Genomic DNA, 21,613 nt, shown 5'->3' with positions numbered 1-21,613 from the left:
ACCGACCATGGGCGAATGTGTTGTCAGACGATAGCCAAAGAGCGATCCCGGACGGCCCTCGACTCACAGAATTGCGTCGGCCACGCCGCTCTGGTTTGGTTTGCAATGCTCGCACTGCTTCAGTCTTGCTTTTGCCTTCGCTGCGAGCGTGTCGACGTCAAACTTAGTGTACGAATCAAGGGCGCAGCCGTTCGTGTATGTGATGTGGCTCGGAGGTGCCGAGGCTCTGGGCATGAGAGGCTTCCTTCGGAACGCAACCGAAGCACGCGCTACGGCGACCCTGCGGCCACCCTCCGACGCCAGAGCGCTTTCAGCTTCGAGTCGCAAACGATGTGATATGTATGCCTGGAGAAACAAAGGACTGATTGATGCTAATATACAACGGCATTGCGCATGCCTTGGAGAATGATACGATTTGGTCGGATATACGTGGGTTTTGTCTTGATCTGCACCGCTTTACCTGCGGATCGGAGGTCGTGCACCGGAAGCACCGCCGCTGCTTGGACCGGACGACCCACCTCTTCCACGTCGTGCTTGCGCTAAAGATAAGAGGAAGTAGCCGATTGTCAGTATTTGGATGCCCAAAGATGAAAACGGAGATATCTGAGGCAACACTTACCTCTGAGGATTGTCGCACGACCGCGTGCACTTCCGATACCACGTCCCTTCATCGCGTTGGGCCCGATGCGCTTGAACATTGGTGCCTGCTGCAGCATGTCAGGTACGATGATGAACCGAAGCATATTGCCACGAATGTATACGTTTTCGAGGTGTGACTGCTTGCCGTCCGGCGCTGTGACTGCGATGTCCTTCATCGCAATGTTGAAGTTGTCCTCGGCTGTTCAGTGCGGGTATATCGGCACAAGGATAGCATGGTTCAAGAGATGTCAGTGGTCTGATATACCGAAGCAAAACTTCCAACGGTGAGGGGGTTGTCACTTACCATCATAGAGGGTTCCTCGATATGCTGCTCCACCTTTGAGCTCGACAGTGATGACGTGGCCGACCGCCTCGTGAATGAGCTTGACTGGGATGCCGATCGTTCCCATCGTGACTGTGTAGTACCGGTCGGAGTCGCTGCCGAATGGTACGCAAGCGTGTCGTAAGAGCAAGAAGCGAAGCCGATCGAAAAGGTGGATGAGGATCGAGTGTGCAGCGTTAGCAACATGCGCTTCTCGAGCTTCGACTTCGCTTGTGTGATGCGCAGACAAGACGCGAGATCCGAAAACCTTCCCAGGCCCCGATTCCAACCACGGCACCACCGATTCGCTGGAAATTCAACATCCGCTGCCGCGCATTTGTTTCAAGACGATTCTACTGTTCACCCGACCAATATCGAAATTCGAGGCAGCAGAGTGCAACGCAGACAGGAGCAGTTGATGCAGCGGCCGTGCATCAAACTTTCCTTCCCTCTGCGCTGATATTGCCAGCCGACTGTCGAAGATGTGTGCCGCTCGCTGAGCCAACCTTGCTTCGGAGCCTCCATCTGCCACGGTTATCATCGGCCCACCTATTCTCAAGGGCCAACTCGGATCTACCGTCGCTATCATCGGACCTTCCTGAATCTAAGGATGGCTTTCTACAGCGCAGGGCCGCTCTCACCGGGCTACAACTCCACCTCGGCTTGGGGAGGCAACGATAACGCCGAGGAAGATCCATGGGCCGCTCCCGGCGCTTCATCATCCGCCGCGAACGCAGCTGCTCCAACTGCATCTTCGGGATTTGCGCCATCGCCTCCTGGTGGCTTCGCTTCCTTCTCTACTCAGCAGCAGCAGCAAAGACAACAGGCTGGCTACTTAGGTGCCGAGCCTTCAGCCAGTCTCGCACAGGAGGCAGACGCGTACGGAGATGGCTCCATGGAAGGCGGCTTTGGTCCAGGATCAGGAGCACCTCAGAACAGGTTCGGTGGCGTCCCGGCGCCAGCAGCTCCACAACCACAGCATAACGCACACTCTTCGTCCAGCACCTACGGCTCCGCGATCAGCTCTACCCACTCTCAGCCACCATCAGCTCAATCGCAGCAACCTCAATCACCCGCTTCGCCGAGCGCTGCAGCTCAAGCCCAAAACTCCCACTCTGGAGCATTCCCGTCCGGCATCAGCACCTCGCATTATCAACCCGCCTCGCAAGGCGCTTCCCGTTTCCAGTCGCATACGCCATCCACCCTCCTCCCCCATGAACCGGCCGGATTCTCCTCTCACTCCTCCTCCGACTACAACGCCTCTGCTCCACGCCAGCTTGCACCGGGCTATCCTCTCCCCGCCTCGAACTACACCGTGCCCGCATACTCGCCTTTCGCTCGCGTCGACTCCCTCTCAACGCCTCGTCGCGAAACCGTCGAGGACATGTACGGCGTCCCCGAAAACTTCTTGGAGGTGGAAGTACGCAGTCCTCTGACACACGGTGTTGGACGCAAAATGTACACCGATTACGAGATCGTCACGAGGACAAACATTCCGGCGTTCAAATTGAGGTACTCATCGGTAAGGAGGAGGTATAGCGATTTCGAGTATTTCAGGGACATTCTGGAGAGGGAAAGTACCAGAGTGAACATTCCACCGCTCCCAGGCAAGGTGTTCACCAACAGGTTTACGGACGAGGTGATCGAGGGAAGACGGGAAGGACTCGAGAGATTCTTGCAGGTCGTAGCAGGTCATCCCTTGTTGCAGACAGGAAGCAAGGTCATGGCTGCCTTCTTGCAGGATCCGGGCTGGAGCAAGGATCAGTGGCTGTAATCATTCTCATTCTCCTTAGGCAGTTTCATTGTGACTCGCAACCACGTCTCTGTGCACACCAAACTCATATGTGATAGTCCTTCCATCTGTGCCTCAGCTCGCCTATCCAGAGCCATGCTCTCGGCGTCGTCTCAACAGCAAAAGGCAGTCTCGTTGTCTGAAGGTGTTTGTGTGCATTGATAACAATCATCTCGACCATGAGAACGTCAATCCGAATCGTCAATCTCGATGACATCCATCGCCTCTTCAAGAGCCTTTCCGTTCCGTGCATCACGCTTCGTCGGCGAGACCGATTTGCTGGCTCTCGAAGTTGTCCTCGACATGGCTTTCCTCGAATCCAGTCTCGCCTTTTCCATGTCCAGCTCAGGCTCTGACTCCGTCTCGCTCCCCGCTTCCTCCTCGGCTGCTTGGTTGCCAGGCAACGGCGTCGCATTGGCATCCTTTGTTTGCCTGTCAAGTTCCACCGAGTCGATATCCATCGCATCCTCATCCTCCTCTTCTTCTCCCGAGACCAACAACTCGTACACGCTATCGATCTCCTCCGGACTCAGCACGATATCTGTCAGATCACCAGCTACATCCGCAATCGCCTCCAACAGCATCGATACCCTGTCCAGCCCTTTAATGCTTTCTTCGACCTGCTCGACCACAAGCTCCTCGTCCGTTAAGGCAAAGTTTTGTGCCCCTGTCTCGCCATTTTCGGCACTGGTAGCCTCCCGAGCTTGCTCCGCGCGTTTGCGCAGGTCGGGTAAGATTGAAGCAAGAAGCTTGCGCTCCGAAGCGATCCAGTCCGGCTCGGAGCAAAAGGCAATCCGAGAAAGCGCCACAATGAAGCTCTGTCGAATACCGTTGAGCATGCTGTACGTCTCGGGCTGGTCCAATTTGGTTGCGAGCGAGATGGAGCCCATACGCTCCTGCCCCCCTTGACTCGAGGGCTCGAATCGATGGACGGCGTGGTGTGCAGAGTTTGGAAGCGGGTAATTGTAGAGCAGGTTCAAAAGTCGTGTGTCCATGACAATCCGTTCTACCGCCTGCACAAGATTACCTCCTGAAGCATCGGGGACCGTCTGGGTGTGACCAGTCGCAGAACTGGTTGCCTTGGAGAGAGTCTTTCGATACGTCGGCATCCGTGGCGGCAACATGAATGCGGGACGACTCTCCAGCCATACAAAATCCGAATCGAGCGAGAGACACCGGATGAGTGCTGCAAGCAACGCCGCACTGTCGGCGAGGACGATGAGTGTGTCTGCCGAACGAAGTGCAGCTTGCGACAAAAAAGTCAAGATGACCCGATGCAGAGCGTGCCATTCGCTCTCCGCCATGTCAAAGCGTCGGTCGACCAGATGCTTGACAATCAGCTCCAGGACGGGAAAGCGGGCATTGGCGCGAGGTGCCATAGAGTGTCCGCTGCCTCGACCAGCTACTTGGCCATCAGCCTTCGATGCAAGACATTCGTGGACCAAGGGTGCGTTCGAGACCGCCAAGCTGAGCATGCGGACGACGCTTGAGATGATGAAGCTGGATCGATCCGGATGCAAGAGTTTGTGAAGCACTCCGGGCCGAGATAGAAGCCGGAGGGGATGATGACCAGATGACAGGCTCGCATCAGGACATTGCGACATGACCTCAAGGACTTGGACCGCTGCCTGGAAGAGGTCCTCTCGTGCCTCTGACGACAAAATCCAGTTTCCCAGACCCAGATCATCGTCCAACTCTTGCGCATCAACAGGATCTTGCACGCCGCCGTCATGCTCGACATCTGCACCGTTGTTATTCGCCTTCGACTTGCGTGTGCTGGGGTGTCGGCACTCGTCGATGCACTGGGCCAGGATGTCCCGCACATGGATCGGCGTTGCGTACTTTGACCACTCCACCTTAGAGGCAGAGTCGTCGCCGCCGAGGAACGCGATCTCATCGATCTCGGCTCCGTGGTCCGCTTGCAGGCATTCGAGATCCAAGTAGAATCTGGGCAATGTGGAAACCAGGCACGAGACCAAGCGCAAGACATCGGTCAAAAGATCCGTCTGGCAGAGACGCAGCAACACGCCGGCCATGATCATCAAAGAAGAGGCGATGGCATGGGACAAGTGCATGGTGGCCGAGGAAAAGTCGAGTTCCTCAATGCCGTGATCGTTGCTGTCAGCAGACAAGAGGCGGGAGGCATCCTCGCGTTCTTCAGGCTCCAACACTTTGGCTCGACTGAGGCTGGTCAGAAGCGATTCGATAGCCTTTCTGTAGCGAAACAGCAAGAGATCCGGGCAGTCTGGGACAAGGTTGGCCGAGATGAGACGTCTGAGTGTGCTGGTGCTGAAGACCCTGTCATCTGACGGTCGAGACAATGCGTCGGACGGTCGCGAGGCGGAAGGGTTGAAACGATTTGACGGGAAAAAACTTGGTATGGCAGCCTGGACGGAAGAGTGACCGAGTAGGATCGAGACGATCATGTTGCGACGAGAGAGGATCTCGGACACCGCCGCAAGATACATGTGCTCCCTCCTTTGATCCGGGTGACCGGAGCCGGCCTCGCGCCGAGCGAGAATCTTCCGGGAAGGACCTGGCGGAGGGCCGTCATCAAGGTCCATTAAGGCGTTATCGTGTCCTGCCTCTGAAGCTTCCATCGCTCTCGATTGGTCCATGTCCCAATCAGCGGGCGGCAGGGCGCCCGCCTTGCTAGTCTTGGCTGGCGACTGTTTTTGCTGCCGGATTTTCTCTTTCACCGGACCAAAGTCAGCGAAGGAGTTCTGCAGACCGCGGAATGCCTGCTTTTTGGAAGCCGATGCGGCGGCGGTGGGAGGCCGTGGGAAATGCGGAGCAGGCTTGATGGCGGATCTTGTTGGTGTACCGGGCTCTTCGCGATCGTTTGCGGCATCAGCGTACCTCTGACGGGTACCAGAGCTGCCACTGCTACCGCGGACACCGTATCTGTTTGCTTTGGTCGGGGTGGTCAGGCCAGCTCGGACTTGGTTTTCTTGCCTTCGGTCGACGACATCACGAAGCCCAGAAGCTGGAAGGCGTGCTACGCTCGAGGGCCATATCCGGCGGCTCGTGTCCTGCTCGACTCTGCGAAAGGCGGTCTCTGTTTCGAGTCGTTGAAGTCGGCGCTCCTGGTCCTTTTGAAGACGCTCGAGTGCTGCACGGTGCTCTTGCTCGCGCACGACCTCGCGCTCTCGAAGCTTGGAGTTCTCCACATTGAGCTTGGTCAAGTTCTGGCGGACGACAGCGACTTCGCCCGATTTGCGATACGCCTCCTGCTTGAGTCGATCTACCGTCTCGTCCTGCGCTTTCTGTGCGGCGCGCAGTTGCTCCACTTCGGCTCTGAGCCTCTCCAATTCCTCATTGTCGGCTTGTTTTCGGCTCGTTGCGAGGTCTTTGCTGGTCGGAGTAGACTCTGGTGGTTTGTGGGATACATTCGAGGGTCGGCTTTTCTCTGGCGCTACGCGTGGCGGGGGTCGATTAGGCCTAGAATGGGAAGCATGCGGCTGAGATGTTGGCATCTGCTGCGACATGCGGATAGCCTCCTCTTCGACCTGATCGAGGGCATTGTTGCCGGCCCACCAATGCTCGTCATCGTTGTCACCGAACTCTTCTTCGCGAAGGTCGCGCACGATGACCTCGTCCGGCTCCGGTTCGGGAAATCGGGCAGCTGCGCGGCCGAGATTGGAAGGCCCCGGATCAAGGCGTTGCTTCTTGGCAGGAGGCTGGACGAAGGTGCCGATGCGTCTTGCGGACCGCGATGTCTCGGGCTGGTTGCGGAAATACGAGACTGAGGTGGTCGGTGGCGCCGTCTGCATCGACGAGGACTGAGCATGTTGTTGGACTGCCTGGGAGGCGGTGTAAGTTGCTTCCGCTTGTGCGAGGCTCTCTTCGAGCTCCGGATCGAGGAAGTTTTGGTCGTCGAAGAGAGAGTCGAACTCATCGTCGACAGAGTTTGACATGGCTGATATGGCCTGTTGCGGCTACACAAGGCCGCGCCGCAGCGTCAGATTACCTGTGCGGGAAGCGTGTCGAAGTTTAGATGGCATGCTCTGCACTGCTGCGGGTTAAATTCTGGCATTCTCGTGCTACCGCCCCGCGAATGGATAGCTGAATTGAGCTGTGCTCGTTGTGGCGGCGTGGGAAAGCTGTGGACAATAGCACGGTCCGACCGATGATGTCGGGATGATGCCGTGGAAGTAGATCGGAAGATGCTGAGTCGACGGCGTCGGCGTCCCCGAAAAATCAGAAACGAAAACAATGACACAAGACCAGCCCGCCAATTTTGTTTTGGACAGACCAACACTTTCATTACAGACCGTGGGAGAGATATGGACTGGCAAAAGCATGCGACTGTCGATTTGTTCATCATTCCGATTCCGTGTCTTTGCTCGTCGTAGACTTCCAAACGAGCCCAAAGTAATACGCATCGCTTCTCGAGACGAGAGCCTCGGCATGCCCGCCTCTTGACTCAGCATTGTTTTCTCTTCGAGACCAAGAGCATCATCAGCTGGAGAACGCGGCGCGTGTGAGAGAGACGCGTAAAGTATGTCAGCCAGTCAGGAAGAAGAGAAGGCCAAAAAAATGAAGTGGAGTGTTTGAATGCGTTTGAACACAGACCCTGAGCTGGTTTGCCCCAAAGCACAGTGAATCTGACCTCATTCCTCTACACCCTCCCCACCGACCCTTCATCCGAATCGTCATCAGCATCGTCCTCGCTCTCGTTGATTGTGGCCAGACGTCTTTTGCTAAAAGTCACATCGAGTGGCATTGTTGACCTTACCCAACGATCTCATCAACCCTCCACCATCCGCCAACATGGGTATCAAAGGCCTCACCGCGCTCATCTCCGACGAAGCGCCTGGCGCCATCAAAGAGATGGAGATCAAGACCTACTTTGGTCGCAAGGTCGCCATCGACGCCTCCATGTCGCTCTACCAATTCCTCATCGCCGTGCGTCAAAATGACGGTCAGCAGCTCATGACAGAGTCCGGTGAAACGACTTCACATCTCCTTGGCTTCTTCTACCGAACCCTCCGCATGATCGACTACGGCATCAAGCCGATGTACGTTTTCGACGGCACACCACCCGATCTCAAGAAGGAGCTCCTGCAGAAACGCTTCGGACGACGAGAAGAGGCACGTGAGCAAGAGGAGGAGCAAAAGGACGTCGCCGACGTCGAAAAGATGGATCAGCTGGCGCGACGACAGGTCCGCCCTACACGACAGCACAACGAAGAAGTGAGGCATCTTCTCAAGCTCATGGGCATCCCGTGTGTCATTGCACCATCCGAAGCCGAGGCCCAGTGTGCCGAACTCGCCCGCGCCGGCAAAGTCTACGCAGCAGGATCCGAAGACATGGACACGCTCACCTTTGGCACACCCATCCTCCTCAAGCACCTCACCGCTTCCGAACAGAAGAAACTGCCCGTCCACCACGTCGACCTACCAAAAGCTCTGGAAGGACTCCAAATGAGCATGGCGCAATTCATCGACCTCTGCATCCTCCTCGGCTGCGACTACCTCGACCCTATCAAAGGCATCGGCCCGAAAACAGCGCTCAAACTCATCCGAGAGCACAAGACGCTCGAAAACGTCGTCGAACACCTCAAGGAAGAAGGCAAGAAATCCGTCCAGATCCCCGAACATTGGCCTTTCCAGGAAGCAAGAAAGATTTTCGAGAACCCAGACGTGCAAAAGGGCAAAGATCTTGATCTGAAGTGGGAGACACCGGACGTCGAAGCTATGGTCAAGTTCTTGTGTCAGGACAAGGGCTTCTCCGAGGACAGGGTGAGGAAGGGTTGCGAGAAGCTGCAAAAGTCGCTGAGTCAGAAGCAGCAGGGCAGACTCGATGGGTTCTTTACCGTCAAGTCCGGCGGAGCACCGCCAAAGCGCAAAGCAGAGGACGACAAGAAGAACAGCAAAAAGAAAGGCAAAAAGTGATCGCTACTGCACATTCCCATCCGACACATAGCGTTCAACCATTTCTTGCAATGATACCATTCCTCTTTGCTTCTATGCAACAGCCAGTTGAGCAGGCTGGGCTCTACCGCTCGCGCTACCACCCAACGTATCCTGCAACACGCTGGTCGTGTTGGTCCGGGTGTGTCTGTCGATCGTACCACCAGCCATATCCCTATACATGAAAGTCTGATCCGACGTACCCGTGCCATTAGCGATCGCACCGTTCACCAGCACCGAATCGACGGTTCCCGTTCTGCGCGACAGCGTCGCGTGCGGCAACGCAGTAACCGGCTCGGCGTGGACAAAGGTTGTTTCGTCCCCAATCAGCTGGTTGAGATCGTTGCGTTGGCTGTTGTGCGAGGCTCGTCGGACAGTTCGATCGAATTGCTGGTTGACTTGGACGTCAAAGTTCGTGTTGGACAGGTACGAAGCAGCGTACAGCGGGTAGTTGTAATCCAGCTGCACGGCTCCCACACCCTGTGTGTCGGCCAACGTCTGCAGCTCGTCCAACGACAATCCCGCATCCATCACTTTGTCGACCTTGTCCGCACCCAACACGAACGATCTCGTCCAGCCGTAGCTCTTCTGATCGTTCGTTTGAGCAGTAGCATTCACAAAACCGTTGTTGGAGTACTCTGCCGACTGATACCATCCCGCGACATACTCGACCCCGGATCCAGTCTTGATGCTTCCGGCCACACCAAAGCTCCTCCCTCTTTTCAATCCTACCGTGTACGTCAACGAACCATTTGTCAGCGGATCACCCACCAATTTTCCCTCTGTATACCCATCCACATCCTCTCCTCCGCTCTGCACCTTCAACACCTTCCCCGTCGTCCTCTCTCCACTCGCATCCAAATACACCTGCACATTACCACTGACAAACCAACTGGCATCATTGATGCCCCCACCCTCCTCGCTACTCACCACCGCCAACTCAAACACATGTTCCTTTCCATCCGTCAATCCACCCAACCAAGGCGTAACATCAACGTTGTACGTCGGCTGATCGAACGTTCCATAATTGGCGCTTGGACGCCACAACAGTGGGTTGATACCACCCGTATAAATGATCGGGTAGGGAGTGACGAATCCGGCGAAAGTACCATCGATGTACAGCTGAACCTCTCGGTAGGTTCCGTGGCCGTAGTAGCCATCCTCGCTGGCATCAGGGATCTGGTTGTAGAAACGATCCGGGATACCAGTGTACCAGAATTCCTCGGTTGCTGTGCCGCTAGCGTAGATCTCGACGATGGCTCTCGCCGCATTCTGAGGTAGAGTGATGGGCGTTGTGCCGTTGCCTGCACTTCCACCGATGAGGAAGATCGAGTTGTTGGTTCGGAGACGTTTCGACAGAGGGATGACTACGTCCGCCGAACGATTCTTCAACGATAGAGCGGACTGCGCCACCGGACGTCTTCGATGTTTTCCACCTCGACTCTGCATCACTCCGTCAACAGATGCACTCAGCTTCAACGTGACGTTGAGCGCTCCCGTATACGTATCATCCACAATATTGGGCAGATCGAACACCACATCCGCTTTCTCGCTGAACAAGCTCCAATACTTGCCGATGTCCTTCTTGATGTCCCAGAACACACCCGTTCTGGTCGGTTCGGGGTTGTCCAACCTCATGACCTCTACACCTTGACCCGTTCTATTGTTGCCTACCCATACGGTTCCGAGACGATCGAACTGTCGTCCACGAGTCTCTCCATGAATGTCCAGTGTGAGTCCCGTCCACTCATCTGGATAGGAACACGACGTACCGGCGAACGAGGCAGGATCGTAGGAAAGATAGGAGGGTGAACCGTACGAGTTGGCGAACGAGCGTGAGACGAGCGTGATGGAACAAATTTGCGGCGTGTTCGTTAGGATCGGTGCGGGCTCATGGATCTGAAAGGCCTCTTGGAGCTTGGGCTTGACGGGTGCGGGCGAAGAGTGAGAGCCGACAGGGTGATTGCTCGATTTGAAGAGTGGGGATTGCCAGATGGCCGGGATCTTGAGCAGTGGCTCTGCATGGCCATGGGCAAGAGCTGAAGCCGACGCTGCAGCTGCTAGCAGCGTGTACTTCAAGAGATGCATTGCGGTAGCCGTCGATGGTGGTAGTAGTGTTGAAAGAGTGGTTATCGACAAGTGATGATGATATACCGTACTCTTATACCAAGTCCATCATCGGAAAACGCACCTCATGATAAAGGTGGGCTATCTAAATCGTCGGCAACAGCCACTTCATTGGCCAACAATCTGTCAACCTCGTGGGTCACCTCTCGGTGGACTGTGGACCGAGGATAGATTGCCGAACGTGTTGAATGATAGCGACGAACAGCCTCAAAACAAGCCGGTGTTGGGCGAGGAACGCAACTCTGGAAAGACAAAACAGCGCTAATGGAGCCGACGTGCAGCTCGGCTAAGGTGGAAGGGATCGACGCGATCTGCCCAGTGCGGCGGGCAGCAGCGACGTACTCAGGGTCCAAACAGGGTCTCGCTCACACAAGATAACAGTTCGTTGCTGGCACACTCCTGTCGGATGATCGACTTCCGACCTTCGCTCAGAGCTCACCGGACAGACACTAACGCGAGCCACAGCAACAGACATCAAGCACTTCTGTATGATAGCATTGAGAGAGTACACACTTCATGAGCATGATCCTCTACTGAGCCGGCGGCTGGCCGTACCTAGACCCGCGAAGCGACCCAAATCGCGCCCCTGCAACCGGCCGCAATCACCGCGCTCAACAACGCATGACCTGCCGCCTGCTGCGATTCGTTCTCCACCGCTGTATCCAAATGCTCCAACTCGTCGTCCCTAAACTCCTTAATGATATCCGACAGCAACGGCAACGATGGATGCACATCTTCCGCAACCTCTCCTCCCACCTGCTCCTTCTCCAGAATCGTCTTGAGCTCCTTCAACTGGTCATCGTAGTGCTCTCCAATCACGCTCTCCACCGCCTCCGTACACGCCATTGCGCTCCTCGGTCCCAACAACGCCGTCACACCGCCCAACACCCTCCCCGCCGTAGACCAGACGGGCAACAGCAGCGAAGGTCGAACATTGTGCTGTCGGAGCAAAGCACGCATGACTTCGAGATGTTTCTTTTCGGTCTGCCACATTTCGATCGACAGATCGCGGTTCTTGACGTCGCCGAGCGCGCCAAACATGTCCGCTTGACCTTGGTAGATCGTGTTGGCGGCGATCTCGCCAGAGTGGTCGACGCGAAGCATGTCGCGCAGAGCTCGTCGTTGTGAGGGTGTGAGTGAGGCGAGAGACGGCGTCGAGGTGGTGGCTGCGTTGGACGGGTCGCTTGCGTCGACGCCTGTGTAGACGTCGGATGCAAGCGGTCCTGAATATTCAGACGAGTGGTGACGAATCAGTGAGCCATTTCCCCTCGTCAGCGGGGATGCTCGAGGCCGTGAGGTCAGGTGCAGACCTTGGCCGCGAAGCGTGGAGAATGTACGCCTCGATGACGGCCACGGACCACTGCGAACGCTGCTCGTCGTAGATCCAGCCTGACGCATAAATGCGTTCTTGACAAAGTCAAGCTCATTGATCACCTCCAAGCCCGTACTGCGAGCCCAAACCGTTCCTCTTCCAACAACTTCTTTGGCCGCAGTCCTGAACAATCCATCGCGTTCCCTTTGCTGCTTTCCACCATCCGCCTGCTGACTCAGCGGTACTGGAGTGCCAGCATAGAGCCAGTGCAGGTGGTCGACCGCCGAGAGCATTTTCTGGTTCTCCCAGTACCGATCTCGAGCGTATCCCTTGAGCGCGTTGTACGAGCCAATGTCGGCACCTGCGCCCAACGCCGAGCGCAGAGTCCGGGACAGAGAACGCACGTCCGCGATGCCCAAATTGAGACCCTGCCCAGCGAGCGGGTGGATCGTATGTGCCGCATCGCCGACGAGGACTGTGCGCCCGCGACCTGCTCCTTGCCCCGCGCCTTCGGGCGCGAGCCCGACCGCAGCCATCGCACCAGCAAGCAAACCCGACGGCAGAACAGGCGAGCTATTCAGCGATGCGCCGAGATATGCATCGGCATGCTTGAGGTTGAGCGGGAAGCTGGCTACACTCTTGACGTCGAGTGAGTGGACCTTGGGCGGCACTTCACCGCTTCCGCTCTCGGGCAGAGGCTCGTCCAGTCCTCGTTCGACCCATTCGGCCTCCGTTGGGATCTCTGCAGTGAGCCACCTCCAGTCTCGCTGCGCTCCTTCGGGCTGCGGATACTTTGTGAACGCTACGACACGTGCGAACAGCCGCTCGATGTGCGACCAGGGTAGTCGGAACGCAGCATCGACGAGCTTGGCGAGCGGTTCATCTGTAGATTCTGCCGTCTCATGATGGAGCACGGCCAATGCGGATGCAACTTCGGGCTCGAGCGTCCATACCATGGAGCCGGTGGAATCCGACAGTGGAAGGAAAGCAATCGTGCCACTGGGTAGAAATCGCTGATACGCGGTATGGCCAACGGCGGGCTCGCCATGCTCCACACCTCGACAACGAAGCGTACCCACCAAACCTCGTCGATCATACGGCCAGCCATAGTCACCGATACCGGCATACTTGCGAACGGGAGAGTTCGGTCCATCAGCACCCACGAGCAACCTCGCCTGGATAGCGTCTCCCGCCGATAGCTGAACGATTGGCCAAGGATCTTGCTCGATCGATGTGCTTCCCACTTCGACCTTTGATCCGCCGACGATTGAGTCAACTTTTGCGCCATCCTTGATGGTGCAAATGCCCTTGCCAGGACCTTGCTCGAGGAATTGCAGCATAGCTTGCTGGAGGTTGCTGATCTCAACCATGACGCTGATCTGCGAGCTGGAGCCTACTGCGTCGGAGAGATGAGCCGAGTCGAAATCGAGCAGGGCACCGGAGAGACCGTCCCAGACACGCATGGAGCTGATGGGGCGGAGGCGGTGCTCGACGAGGAAAGGATAGACGCCCATGCGCTTGAGCCAGTCGAGGTTTTCGGATGTGAGCGAGATGACGCGATTCTCCCAATCCAGACCATCGGTGGACGAAGAGGAAGATGCGTGGCTCTGAGAGAGGTGGTGGGCACGGTCGGCGGTCCAGCTTCGGAGGCGGTCAAGATTGGAGGCTTCGATCAAGGTGATGGGCTGATCTCCTGACTGAGATGTTGAGCTCACAGCCTGTGAGGCGACGAGGTCGCAGGCAAGACCCAGTCCAACCACGCCTCCTCCTACAACTACGATGTCGGACTCGATGTTATGCGTGCTTGTTGCGGCTGTGGCCAGCTTTCGACTTGTCGAAGAAATTGCAGCCAAGATTTGTGGGGGTGCTGCTACATTCGGATGGAGGAATGGCCGTGAGGGACCAGCACGAGAGTTCGATTGCAGGTGGTGCGAGCTCGACGTTGCCAAGGTTCGTTGCAGTGAGTGTCTCGTTGCAGTGGCCCGTGACAGGGAGCTTGCCGCCACGGTGGTGCGTGCAAGCCTTGTCATGGCGATGTGTCTTGCGTCTCTTGCGACGAACGTAGGTGCACGTTTGTATCAATCGAGAAACTGCAATACGCCTCAGGGTGTTGGTGCGTCTCCGAAGGTGACCCAGAGACGGTCTTGAGCTTCGATGACTACAGCAGTCCTTCGTATGTACATGTAGGAAGCCAACTACACTAACTCACATAAGCTCGGCAGTTGCCGTCCAAGTGGAGATGCAAGCTGTCATGCTGAGGTAATATAGCTTTTGCATTCGACTCGTGGAATCGGGCTCAATCTCGATATAACAAGCGAAATTTAGATCGATTTGGTCAGAGCGGTCGAGTGGGCGTCGCCCCACCAAAACCGAAAGGCTCAGTCGGTTTTATGCAGCACGCTGCACCTAACGCTGTAGGGTCCGGCATAGTGCAGCTCAAGACGCTCTTTCAAGGCGGTTCGGTCGAGACTGACCCGACATGGTTTTGCTGCTGGTGATAGCGAATCAAAGACGCAGAAGCTGGATTGGCCGGCAAACGAATCCTGTGTCGATGTACAAGCATGCTGTCTTCCGTTGAGAAGGCAACGATGGCGGTGGCTCATTTGATCTTGCTTTGGTTGCCATCCTTGATTGCGCTCGCCGGTGGGGCTGATTGACTCTGTCTTTGCAGACGAATGAGACCGAGTCAGGCTTTCAAATCCACCGACCATCATGCGCGCATTTGCGATTTCGAGCAGAGATGGTCTTACTCCATTCGTTGTCGGTGGTTGTCATGTCCTCTGAGCCTGGACGATGCTAGGCACAAAAGCACGAATCGAGACCAAGATCGAGAGCCGAAATGGCAGGTGTTGGAAATGACGGGCGATGTTGTCGATGACTCGTTTCAGCTTGCGCGCGCTTCTTTCCGCTGGAGCCACACGGCAGCAGCATCTGTCATTGACCGCACGGCCAGCTCCGAAATCTCGCGAAATTTCGATTTCATCTCAGGGAAATTCTGTCGAATTTAGGCAGGAAAGCAGAGGGATTTCAAGGCCACGCCGCCAATTTCCGGGGGGAAAGGTAAGACTGCCCTGAGGCCTCTAGATCTCGATAGAGAGATCATTTCGTGATTTATTGACCGTTCGAGGGTGCAGGCTAAATCGCGGATTGGAGTCATCCGCCTTGACACAGCGCGCGTTGCATAGTTTCTTGACGCCGATTTTTGACAGCCTTCAGAGCGCAGCGTGGTTCAGGACAGGGCAGTGCCCCAGTGCCCGAGCCGGTCAATTTGCCAGAGAGCAACGATCAGCGCCGCGATTGCCACCAAGCCCGCTTGATCCACCCTGGCCATCATGCCTGAATTGTCGCTCCCCCCAGAGCGTTGTCGAGCCTCTTGTTCTAGGACATCGCTGCCATCGAACTGGATCTTGGAGGGGCTCGAATGATCACTCCTAATTCATTTGATTGTGCGTAGCTAGCCTACCGGTAAGCTCCATCAGGACGGAGAAGGTGGAGCCAGAGCCAAAGCTCGAGCGAAAGCGAGCAACAAAGTCGAGTCAGGGCTAGACTTACTCAGGTGGAGATGGAATCGAGCCGAAACACGGCTGGCGTAGTGCGTGAGCGTTTGGATTTCTCGACGATACTGCGCTGCGTTGCCACAAATTTCGCAGTGTTTTCGGCGAGAGCGAGGCGCAGAGGCTCAGGGTCTTTCTGGCTTTCGCCACACACGCACATAGACCGCGCTGCTGAGCCTGAGCGAGATGTCGAGTTTGGCGCCTGTCTATCAGCGCTGCCACTGCTGCTGCTCCCCATTGTGACTCACGCCTATCCCCGCCACACTGCCTACGGCCGTCTTGCTCCTCCTCATCCCGTTGCTGCAGCTCATCCTCGAACTCAGTCTCTTGGACAGCTTTTCACCCCTCCCTTTTGTCGTCGTCGTCATCATCTCCATCATCGCCTCGACAGTCCCACTTTGGCTCGATACAGACGACAACTCAGCCATCGACTCAGCGCGCGACAAACCATCCACACTCGTGCTCAGCTTCCGTGCTCATCGGTTCGCATCATCCGATCTCGCAGCTTGCCTGACTTTGCCACACAGCTCAGCTCAGTCTTGTCTCATCCTCGCTCAACTCGCACAGCCTCGAACCAAAGCTGCGACTCCTGCTGCGGTCGATCTCCCATCTTGACAGGGCGCTCTAGACCCCGTCGGAAGTCGGATCCTTGTCTTCTTCAGCAATCCACCTGGCTCCTGTGACTCGTGCTCGCGTCTCAGCTGTTCTTCAACACCTCCCACATCCTCGTCGATTCTCTTCCCCACATTAATCAACGCGCGTTTCTCCTTCGTCGTTGTCTCTACCTCGCCACCATCCGCTACCGACTCAGCATCAAAGCGTTCGACTCAGCTCCCGTCATCGTATCGGCTTCTCATCAACAGCCGCTCTATCACGATCGCGACTCAGCCCGCCACTTGCCATCTTCTCCGACTCTGTCGACGCGCGTCTCATTCACACGCTACTACTTAGCCTGATTCGAAAGCAAAGCAACACGGTCATATCTCTACGCTCGATTCAAACTCTTAGCTACAATGGTATCCATCATCGCCGTCCCCTCGTGGGACCTTTAAGATTATCATTCTGTATCACAGAACGGTCGTCCAAGGTCCCCATCCTTTGTAACGCACAATCGCCCTTCAAACGGTCTATTCGTCGCGATCATCTACCCACCACTCAACGCTATTGTTCTCTACTATCATCATCCTCGAACGGCCTCTTTGTTGACGCCGCTTCACACCCGCTCTATCGATATTTAGAACGCCTCACAGCGTCCTAGGTATCATTACCAGCGAGTTGTCCTACGCTCTCACGTAGGCCCTCGCTTCCCCACCATCTCTTCAGGATTGCGGTCCTCGCCGCCATCCACCCGGTCCTAATCTACGTGAATTGGTTTCGTCGTATCGGCTCATAACTCTTGTCCTCACCCTCCCGCTACATCAGCAGCCTGCACAGCTTCCCTGTTCTCTCAGCGAAGCCGACTCGACTGCTCGTGACCGTTCGGATACGCTGCAGCTTCTCAGCGCCCTGACACTGTCTCGACTCTGTCTGCAACCATGCAGTCATTCCTTCCTCACGCTCCGACCATGGTCGTCGATGGTGCCTCTCTGCCCATCTCACACTTTGTCGAGCTCAATGGATACAACCTGGCCAGCCACACCATTGCCCTAGAGCAGTCGGTGCTTGGCAAGCCACATCTCTCGTCCACCCACAATGATTTCGCTCTGCAGCCACCTACCGTCTGCGGCAAGCGCTCGCGATCCAACTCGGATGCCTCGTCATCGTCTTCGTCCGCCACTTCGACATCTAACCATGCCTCGGTCTTCTCGCCCGACGACGACTCTTCCGAGTCCGCCTTCGGTTCGCAATTCAGCGTTGGTGAGCAGACGCCCTCGTCGTCTCGCAAGGGATCCATGAGTCAGCACGAGCAGCTTGCCGATTGGCCTGCCGACGTGCTCGCTGCATCGCACGCTGCATCTCAGTCCGAGCGCGAACGCTGCGTCAAGCGCATTCGCCAGCTCGAAGGTAAGGTGGTCAAGCTCGCCTCGGAGTTTGTCACCGCCGCATCGCAGCCAGCGACTTCGGATGAGATCAATGTCGCACCCGCGGTCGCTGCCCCCCGGGCCGTACCTGCACCCAGCATCTCTCCTGCCTCTTCCTCGTCGTCATCGTCGTCCTCGACCGATAGCTCCAAGACGGCTCTCGTCGACTGCTTAGTTGGTAAGTGTCCTTCTCTCGTCCCATGCGAATGTTCCCCTGCTTTTTTGAATCATCTGGACGGCGTGCTGATCATCTGAGCATATTGTCATCTCTCCTCACATCCGTCTTTCACTCACGTAGACGCCTCGTGTCGCACACTCGACAGAATCTGGAACGCGTCTGCTCCGGCCGCCGCGTGCGATCTGGCCAAGGGAAAAGACGCTTTCCCGCTTCAGTGCTTTGTGCGCGAGACTTTGCGTCGTGGACGCACCTCCTGCTCTACCTTGCAAGCGGCGCTGCTCTATTGCGTGAGGCTCGGTCAAGCTACCGAGAAGTCAAGGCAGCTCACGCTGCGTCAGTCTACGCGCGCTGCAGGCATCGATGTTGACGTCGAGGAGCAAGCCTGCTCGCCGCTGCACGGTATGACCAAGGAAGAGCTTTGCATCATCCGTTGCCCACGACGCATGTTCTTGGCTTCGGTCATCACCGCCTCCAAGTTTGTTCAGGACCGCTGCTACTCGAACAAAGCCTGGTCCAAGATCTCCGGTCTCACCGTCAAGGACTTGGGCAAGCTCGAGCGCGCTTTCCTCAAGGCCATCGACTATCGCCTCATGGTCTCTGACGGCGAGTGGGAAACCTGGACCGCCGAGCTCAAGCGTGCTCACTCTGCTCAGAACGTCGTTTCCGCCGAGGCTGGCGATGTTGCCGGTCGACGCAGCAGCCTGAGCCGCTCGCAGTCTGACAACGTCAACAACGCCGCCATCTCGCCCGACACCGAGCTGCGTGCTGCGAGCCCCTGTGTTCCGTCGCAGGTGCAGCCAAAGTATCGCCGTGTCGGCGACGCTCAACAGCCGTCGTTGGCTGAAGACATTGCTCTGCCCTTTCCCCGCGCAGCAGGCGGCGTCGTCGTCTCCGCTGAGATTTAATCTAATCTTGCAGTGCGACGTTCCTACCTCCATCACCTCGAATGCTGCCCTCCCTTCCTTTTCCTATGTCGGATGTCGACCGCGATTTCTTTTTGGCATTTGGATTCCGTGTACTAGTACGTTGGTCACCGGGGTCATCTGCTTAGTCTCGTCGTCATCGATCGACGCCTCTGTCTTTCCCATCGCATTTTCTTCGTCATGCTTCCCTCGCAACATCATGTACCACCACCGTCTTAAGGCATCCTTCTCCACGCATCTTCCGCCGTACTCTTTCTCCTCTAATCCTGCTTCCCCCCTTGCTGTCCCGGCACTCGTGCATCGGCCATCCGATGGAGGTCTCTCCGCCACTCTTACACGTTCTGCGTGCTGCCGGCAGATGCAGCCTTCCGAGCATGCACAGCGAGTCTGCACAGCGCGGATCTCGAACGAAGCCGGACTTGCCTACCCTGTATCATCACCGGCCGCTGCCCTTGTCCCTCTCTTGCCGCTTTACGAAGAGGTCGGCTTGCAGCAGCATTACGACCATTGCGATTTGGTCTAGCTTCAGGTCTTGCCCCGGACGTATATGCAGAGAGAGAAAAGCAGGGCGCGACCCTCGTCACCATGTACCGCCATTGTCAGGCGCATTGTTCTCTCTTTGTGATTGCTCGATTCGAAATACTATACTCTTATTCTAAATCTCTCGATGGCTGAGATGTCAAGCACTTCATGCACGTATGTGCTCATAGCTTTGACGTGATGGAGCATGATGAAGATATTGCATGTAAATGTACAAGGTGTGACTTACAGAGCAGCAAGCAACTCGCTGGCTTTCGGTCTTTTGCTCGCCGACAAGGTGATGGCTGGTAGGATCACCTTGTGCACCAATGCGCTCGATTCTTGTTCCCCACCGAACAAGGGCAAAGCACTGAGCAAGCCTGTTCCGTGGGTGGGAGCGAAGGGTAACCTTGCCAGTGGTGGTTGAAAGTGTTCTGCTTCTGGCCAGTCTCTGACGTCGGTTGGCAGACCGAGCAAGGCGAAGATACTGGCGGCGAGACCGATGTCTCCCTTATCGGAAGTGAAGAGCGGTGTTCGGATGTAGCCCGATGCGGTGCGCGGGGAAGGTGGTTCGGGTTCCGATTCCTCCCAATACAAGCTGTTGGAAGAAGAGGAGGAGGAGGAAGGTGACAAGGGCGCATTGGAGCTGAATGCCTTTTCCCAATCCTTCCTCTCGTCCTGCACATCGAGATCCGGCATATCCGCTTGCTCCTCGACTACAACAGCAATCGATAGAGCGGTGAAGAAGTGAGCCAAGGTGACTCCAACAGCCCAGATATCCACAGCGAAAGCATCGTACCCTCCGATAGGTGAGAAGAGCAACTCCGGTGCCCGAAATTGACCCGTCCCTACTTGACACACCATCCTTCCCTCTCGCTCTCCCGCATCCAAATCTACGCCCGGCGAAAGTGGATCTTTCAAGGATGAAGTGGTGTAGGCCGTTCCAAAGTCGATCAGTTTGACTACGCCAATGTGGGAGAGGAGGATATTGGAGGGTTTGATGTCTCTATGCGCGATCGAGTTGGCGTGTAAGAAAGCGACACCTTCTAGCAGCTGTTTCGAGATGCTCTGGATAAAGGATGGCGACGAGTCCGACCAAAGATGGGAGATTGACTTTCCGGCTCTCCCTACCTCTCCCGCACTAGACTCGCTGAGAGATACGAGCGATGGCTCTTCCAACACCTCCTCCAAATTGACCGCATACAACGGGAGGACCAAGTCTACGCTTGCGCCGAACGGATCCGATTCATCGAGAATCGCTGCTAACAGGGATGCGACATTCCGATGCGAGAGCGAGTCGAGCAGTGCGATCTCGCGTGAAATCGAGTGCGGACGAGGCTGTGTATCCGGTGAAACACGTTTGATGCATACCCAGCCGGGGAGACCGTCTGCTGAGGTTGCTGCGTGGGAAAGCTCGGAGAAGCCGCCGGTCGAACCGCTCGCTGAAGAAGAAGGGTCGTAAGGCCAGGAAGCGGAGGAGGAGAGCGAACGCCGGTAGATCGAGCTGACCAGCCCGTGACTGTGCGAGACGAGGTTGGTCTGCAGGTTTGCCCAGTCCGCGGGGGATGTTCGGAGCTTCCCGCCGACTACCTTGAGCTGTGGTGAGGGGGACGAGGTGGAGGGGGCGGCCAAAGCGTCATCGAAGGATTCGAGGAGCGGCATGACTGCAACAAGGCGATCGGCAGTTCCGTTGTATCCTCGACGTCCAGCTCGCTGTTGAGGGCCTTATAGAAGCCGTTGGCGATAGCAGCTGCAGTGTGAGGATGAGAAGCTTGGTGAGGAAAGTAACACTTTTGCTCTGCGCTCCCTTCGTCTTCGAGACCAACACTTTGCTGCAGTCGCTCTTCTAACATTGCTTTTTTGTGCCAACATTTCGTGTCGCGATTTCTCTGGGCTCTAAATTCCATCTGCGCATAAACTTTGTCGGCAAACTCCCCGCAAAATCGCCGTGACGGCAAAGCAAAATGACGCGATAACGTCGACAGCACGAGTCATTTTTACAACTTCGCCATTGCACACACCATACCATTTACCTTGAACATAAGGTACAAGAAGCAGCGTAGTTGGAGTCCGAACCAGGCCATTGGTTTTGAATTGCTCTTGTCGACCTGGTCGTTCTCGCATTGACCCTTCCCTTCCAGCGGGAAAACCCAACCGAGCCTTCCAGCTGCTGTTTTGGCTCGTTGGATATTTGCAGATTTGCAGCACCGCCATCCTTTCGTTCGGCACCATGTGCCGTCTTCTTGGTAAGTCGATTTGCAAAGCCGGATCCCGAGCATCTCTTTCTCCTATCTCTGACCCTATGATATC

At 56.2% G+C, this 21,613-nt stretch overlaps 11 protein-coding genes across 11 annotated transcripts; 5 read left to right on the top strand and 6 right to left on the bottom strand.

Moving 5' to 3' along the window:
* Positions 1 to 105: 105 nt before the first annotated feature.
* PHSY_006444 (hypothetical protein) lies at positions 106 to 336 on the top strand (the record flags this gene model as incomplete). The annotated part of the gene is made up of 1 exon (XM_012337046.1): positions 106 to 336. One exon carries the CDS (start codon positions 106 to 108, stop codon positions 334 to 336), a length of 231 nt encoding a protein of 76 aa, XP_012192436.1.
* Positions 337 to 456: 120 nt separating this feature from the next.
* On the bottom strand, positions 457 to 1,502 carry PHSY_006443 (pre-mRNA splicing factor; the record flags this gene model as incomplete). The annotated part of the gene is made up of 4 exons (XM_012337045.1): positions 457 to 539; positions 620 to 838; positions 944 to 1,077; positions 1,468 to 1,502. The coding sequence occupies 4 exons, from the start codon at positions 1,500 to 1,502 to the stop codon at positions 457 to 459; spliced, it is 471 nt and encodes a 156-aa protein (XP_012192435.1).
* A 69-nt stretch (positions 1,503 to 1,571) lies between these two features.
* On the top strand, positions 1,572 to 2,735 carry PHSY_006442 (hypothetical protein; the record flags this gene model as incomplete). Its single annotated transcript, XM_012337044.1, has 1 exon — positions 1,572 to 2,735. The coding sequence occupies one exon, from the start codon at positions 1,572 to 1,574 to the stop codon at positions 2,733 to 2,735; it is 1,164 nt and encodes a 387-aa protein (XP_012192434.1).
* Positions 2,736 to 2,941: 206 nt separating this feature from the next.
* PHSY_006441 (ATP-dependent RNA helicase ROK1) lies at positions 2,942 to 6,670 on the bottom strand (the record flags this gene model as incomplete). Its single annotated transcript, XM_012337043.1, has 1 exon — positions 2,942 to 6,670. One exon carries the CDS (start codon positions 6,668 to 6,670, stop codon positions 2,942 to 2,944), a length of 3,729 nt encoding a protein of 1,242 aa, XP_012192433.1.
* A 126-nt stretch (positions 6,671 to 6,796) lies between these two features.
* PHSY_006440 (plk/plk-unclassified protein kinase) lies at positions 6,797 to 7,138 on the bottom strand (the record flags this gene model as incomplete). The annotated part of the gene is made up of 1 exon (XM_012337042.1): positions 6,797 to 7,138. The coding sequence occupies one exon, from the start codon at positions 7,136 to 7,138 to the stop codon at positions 6,797 to 6,799; it is 342 nt and encodes a 113-aa protein (XP_012192432.1).
* A 388-nt stretch (positions 7,139 to 7,526) lies between these two features.
* PHSY_006439 (hypothetical protein) lies at positions 7,527 to 8,651 on the top strand (the record flags this gene model as incomplete). Its single annotated transcript, XM_012337041.1, has 1 exon — positions 7,527 to 8,651. The coding sequence occupies one exon, from the start codon at positions 7,527 to 7,529 to the stop codon at positions 8,649 to 8,651; it is 1,125 nt and encodes a 374-aa protein (XP_012192431.1).
* A 72-nt stretch (positions 8,652 to 8,723) lies between these two features.
* On the bottom strand, positions 8,724 to 10,757 carry PHSY_006438 (peptide-N4-(N-acetyl-beta-glucosaminyl) asparagine amidase A; the record flags this gene model as incomplete). Its single annotated transcript, XM_012337040.1, has 1 exon — positions 8,724 to 10,757. One exon carries the CDS (start codon positions 10,755 to 10,757, stop codon positions 8,724 to 8,726), a length of 2,034 nt encoding a protein of 677 aa, XP_012192430.1.
* Positions 10,758 to 11,351: 594 nt separating this feature from the next.
* On the bottom strand, positions 11,352 to 14,138 carry PHSY_006437 (hypothetical protein; the record flags this gene model as incomplete). Its single annotated transcript, XM_012337039.1, has 1 exon — positions 11,352 to 14,138. The coding sequence occupies one exon, from the start codon at positions 14,136 to 14,138 to the stop codon at positions 11,352 to 11,354; it is 2,787 nt and encodes a 928-aa protein (XP_012192429.1).
* A 1,532-nt stretch (positions 14,139 to 15,670) lies between these two features.
* Positions 15,671 to 16,345, top strand: PHSY_006436 (hypothetical protein; the record flags this gene model as incomplete). The annotated part of the gene is made up of 1 exon (XM_012337038.1): positions 15,671 to 16,345. One exon carries the CDS (start codon positions 15,671 to 15,673, stop codon positions 16,343 to 16,345), a length of 675 nt encoding a protein of 224 aa, XP_012192428.1.
* An 882-nt stretch (positions 16,346 to 17,227) lies between these two features.
* On the top strand, positions 17,228 to 18,766 carry PHSY_006435 (hypothetical protein; the record flags this gene model as incomplete). The annotated part of the gene is made up of 2 exons (XM_012337037.1): positions 17,228 to 17,861; positions 17,982 to 18,766. The coding sequence occupies 2 exons, from the start codon at positions 17,228 to 17,230 to the stop codon at positions 18,764 to 18,766; spliced, it is 1,419 nt and encodes a 472-aa protein (XP_012192427.1).
* Positions 18,767 to 19,549: 783 nt separating this feature from the next.
* Positions 19,550 to 21,535, bottom strand: PHSY_006434 (likely protein kinase; the record flags this gene model as incomplete). Its single annotated transcript, XM_012337036.1, has 2 exons — positions 19,550 to 21,027; positions 21,337 to 21,535. 2 exons carry the CDS (start codon positions 21,533 to 21,535, stop codon positions 19,550 to 19,552), a joined length of 1,677 nt encoding a protein of 558 aa, XP_012192426.1.
* Between the last annotated feature and the right edge of the window lie 78 nt (positions 21,536 to 21,613).

The sequence above is a fragment of the Pseudozyma hubeiensis genome (assembly GCF_000403515.1).
Source record: "Pseudozyma hubeiensis SY62 DNA, scaffold: PHS58, whole genome shotgun sequence".
Lineage (NCBI taxonomy): Eukaryota > Fungi > Basidiomycota > Ustilaginomycetes > Ustilaginales > Ustilaginaceae > Pseudozyma > Pseudozyma hubeiensis.
This window is presented reverse-complemented; position numbering and strand designations above follow the sequence as displayed.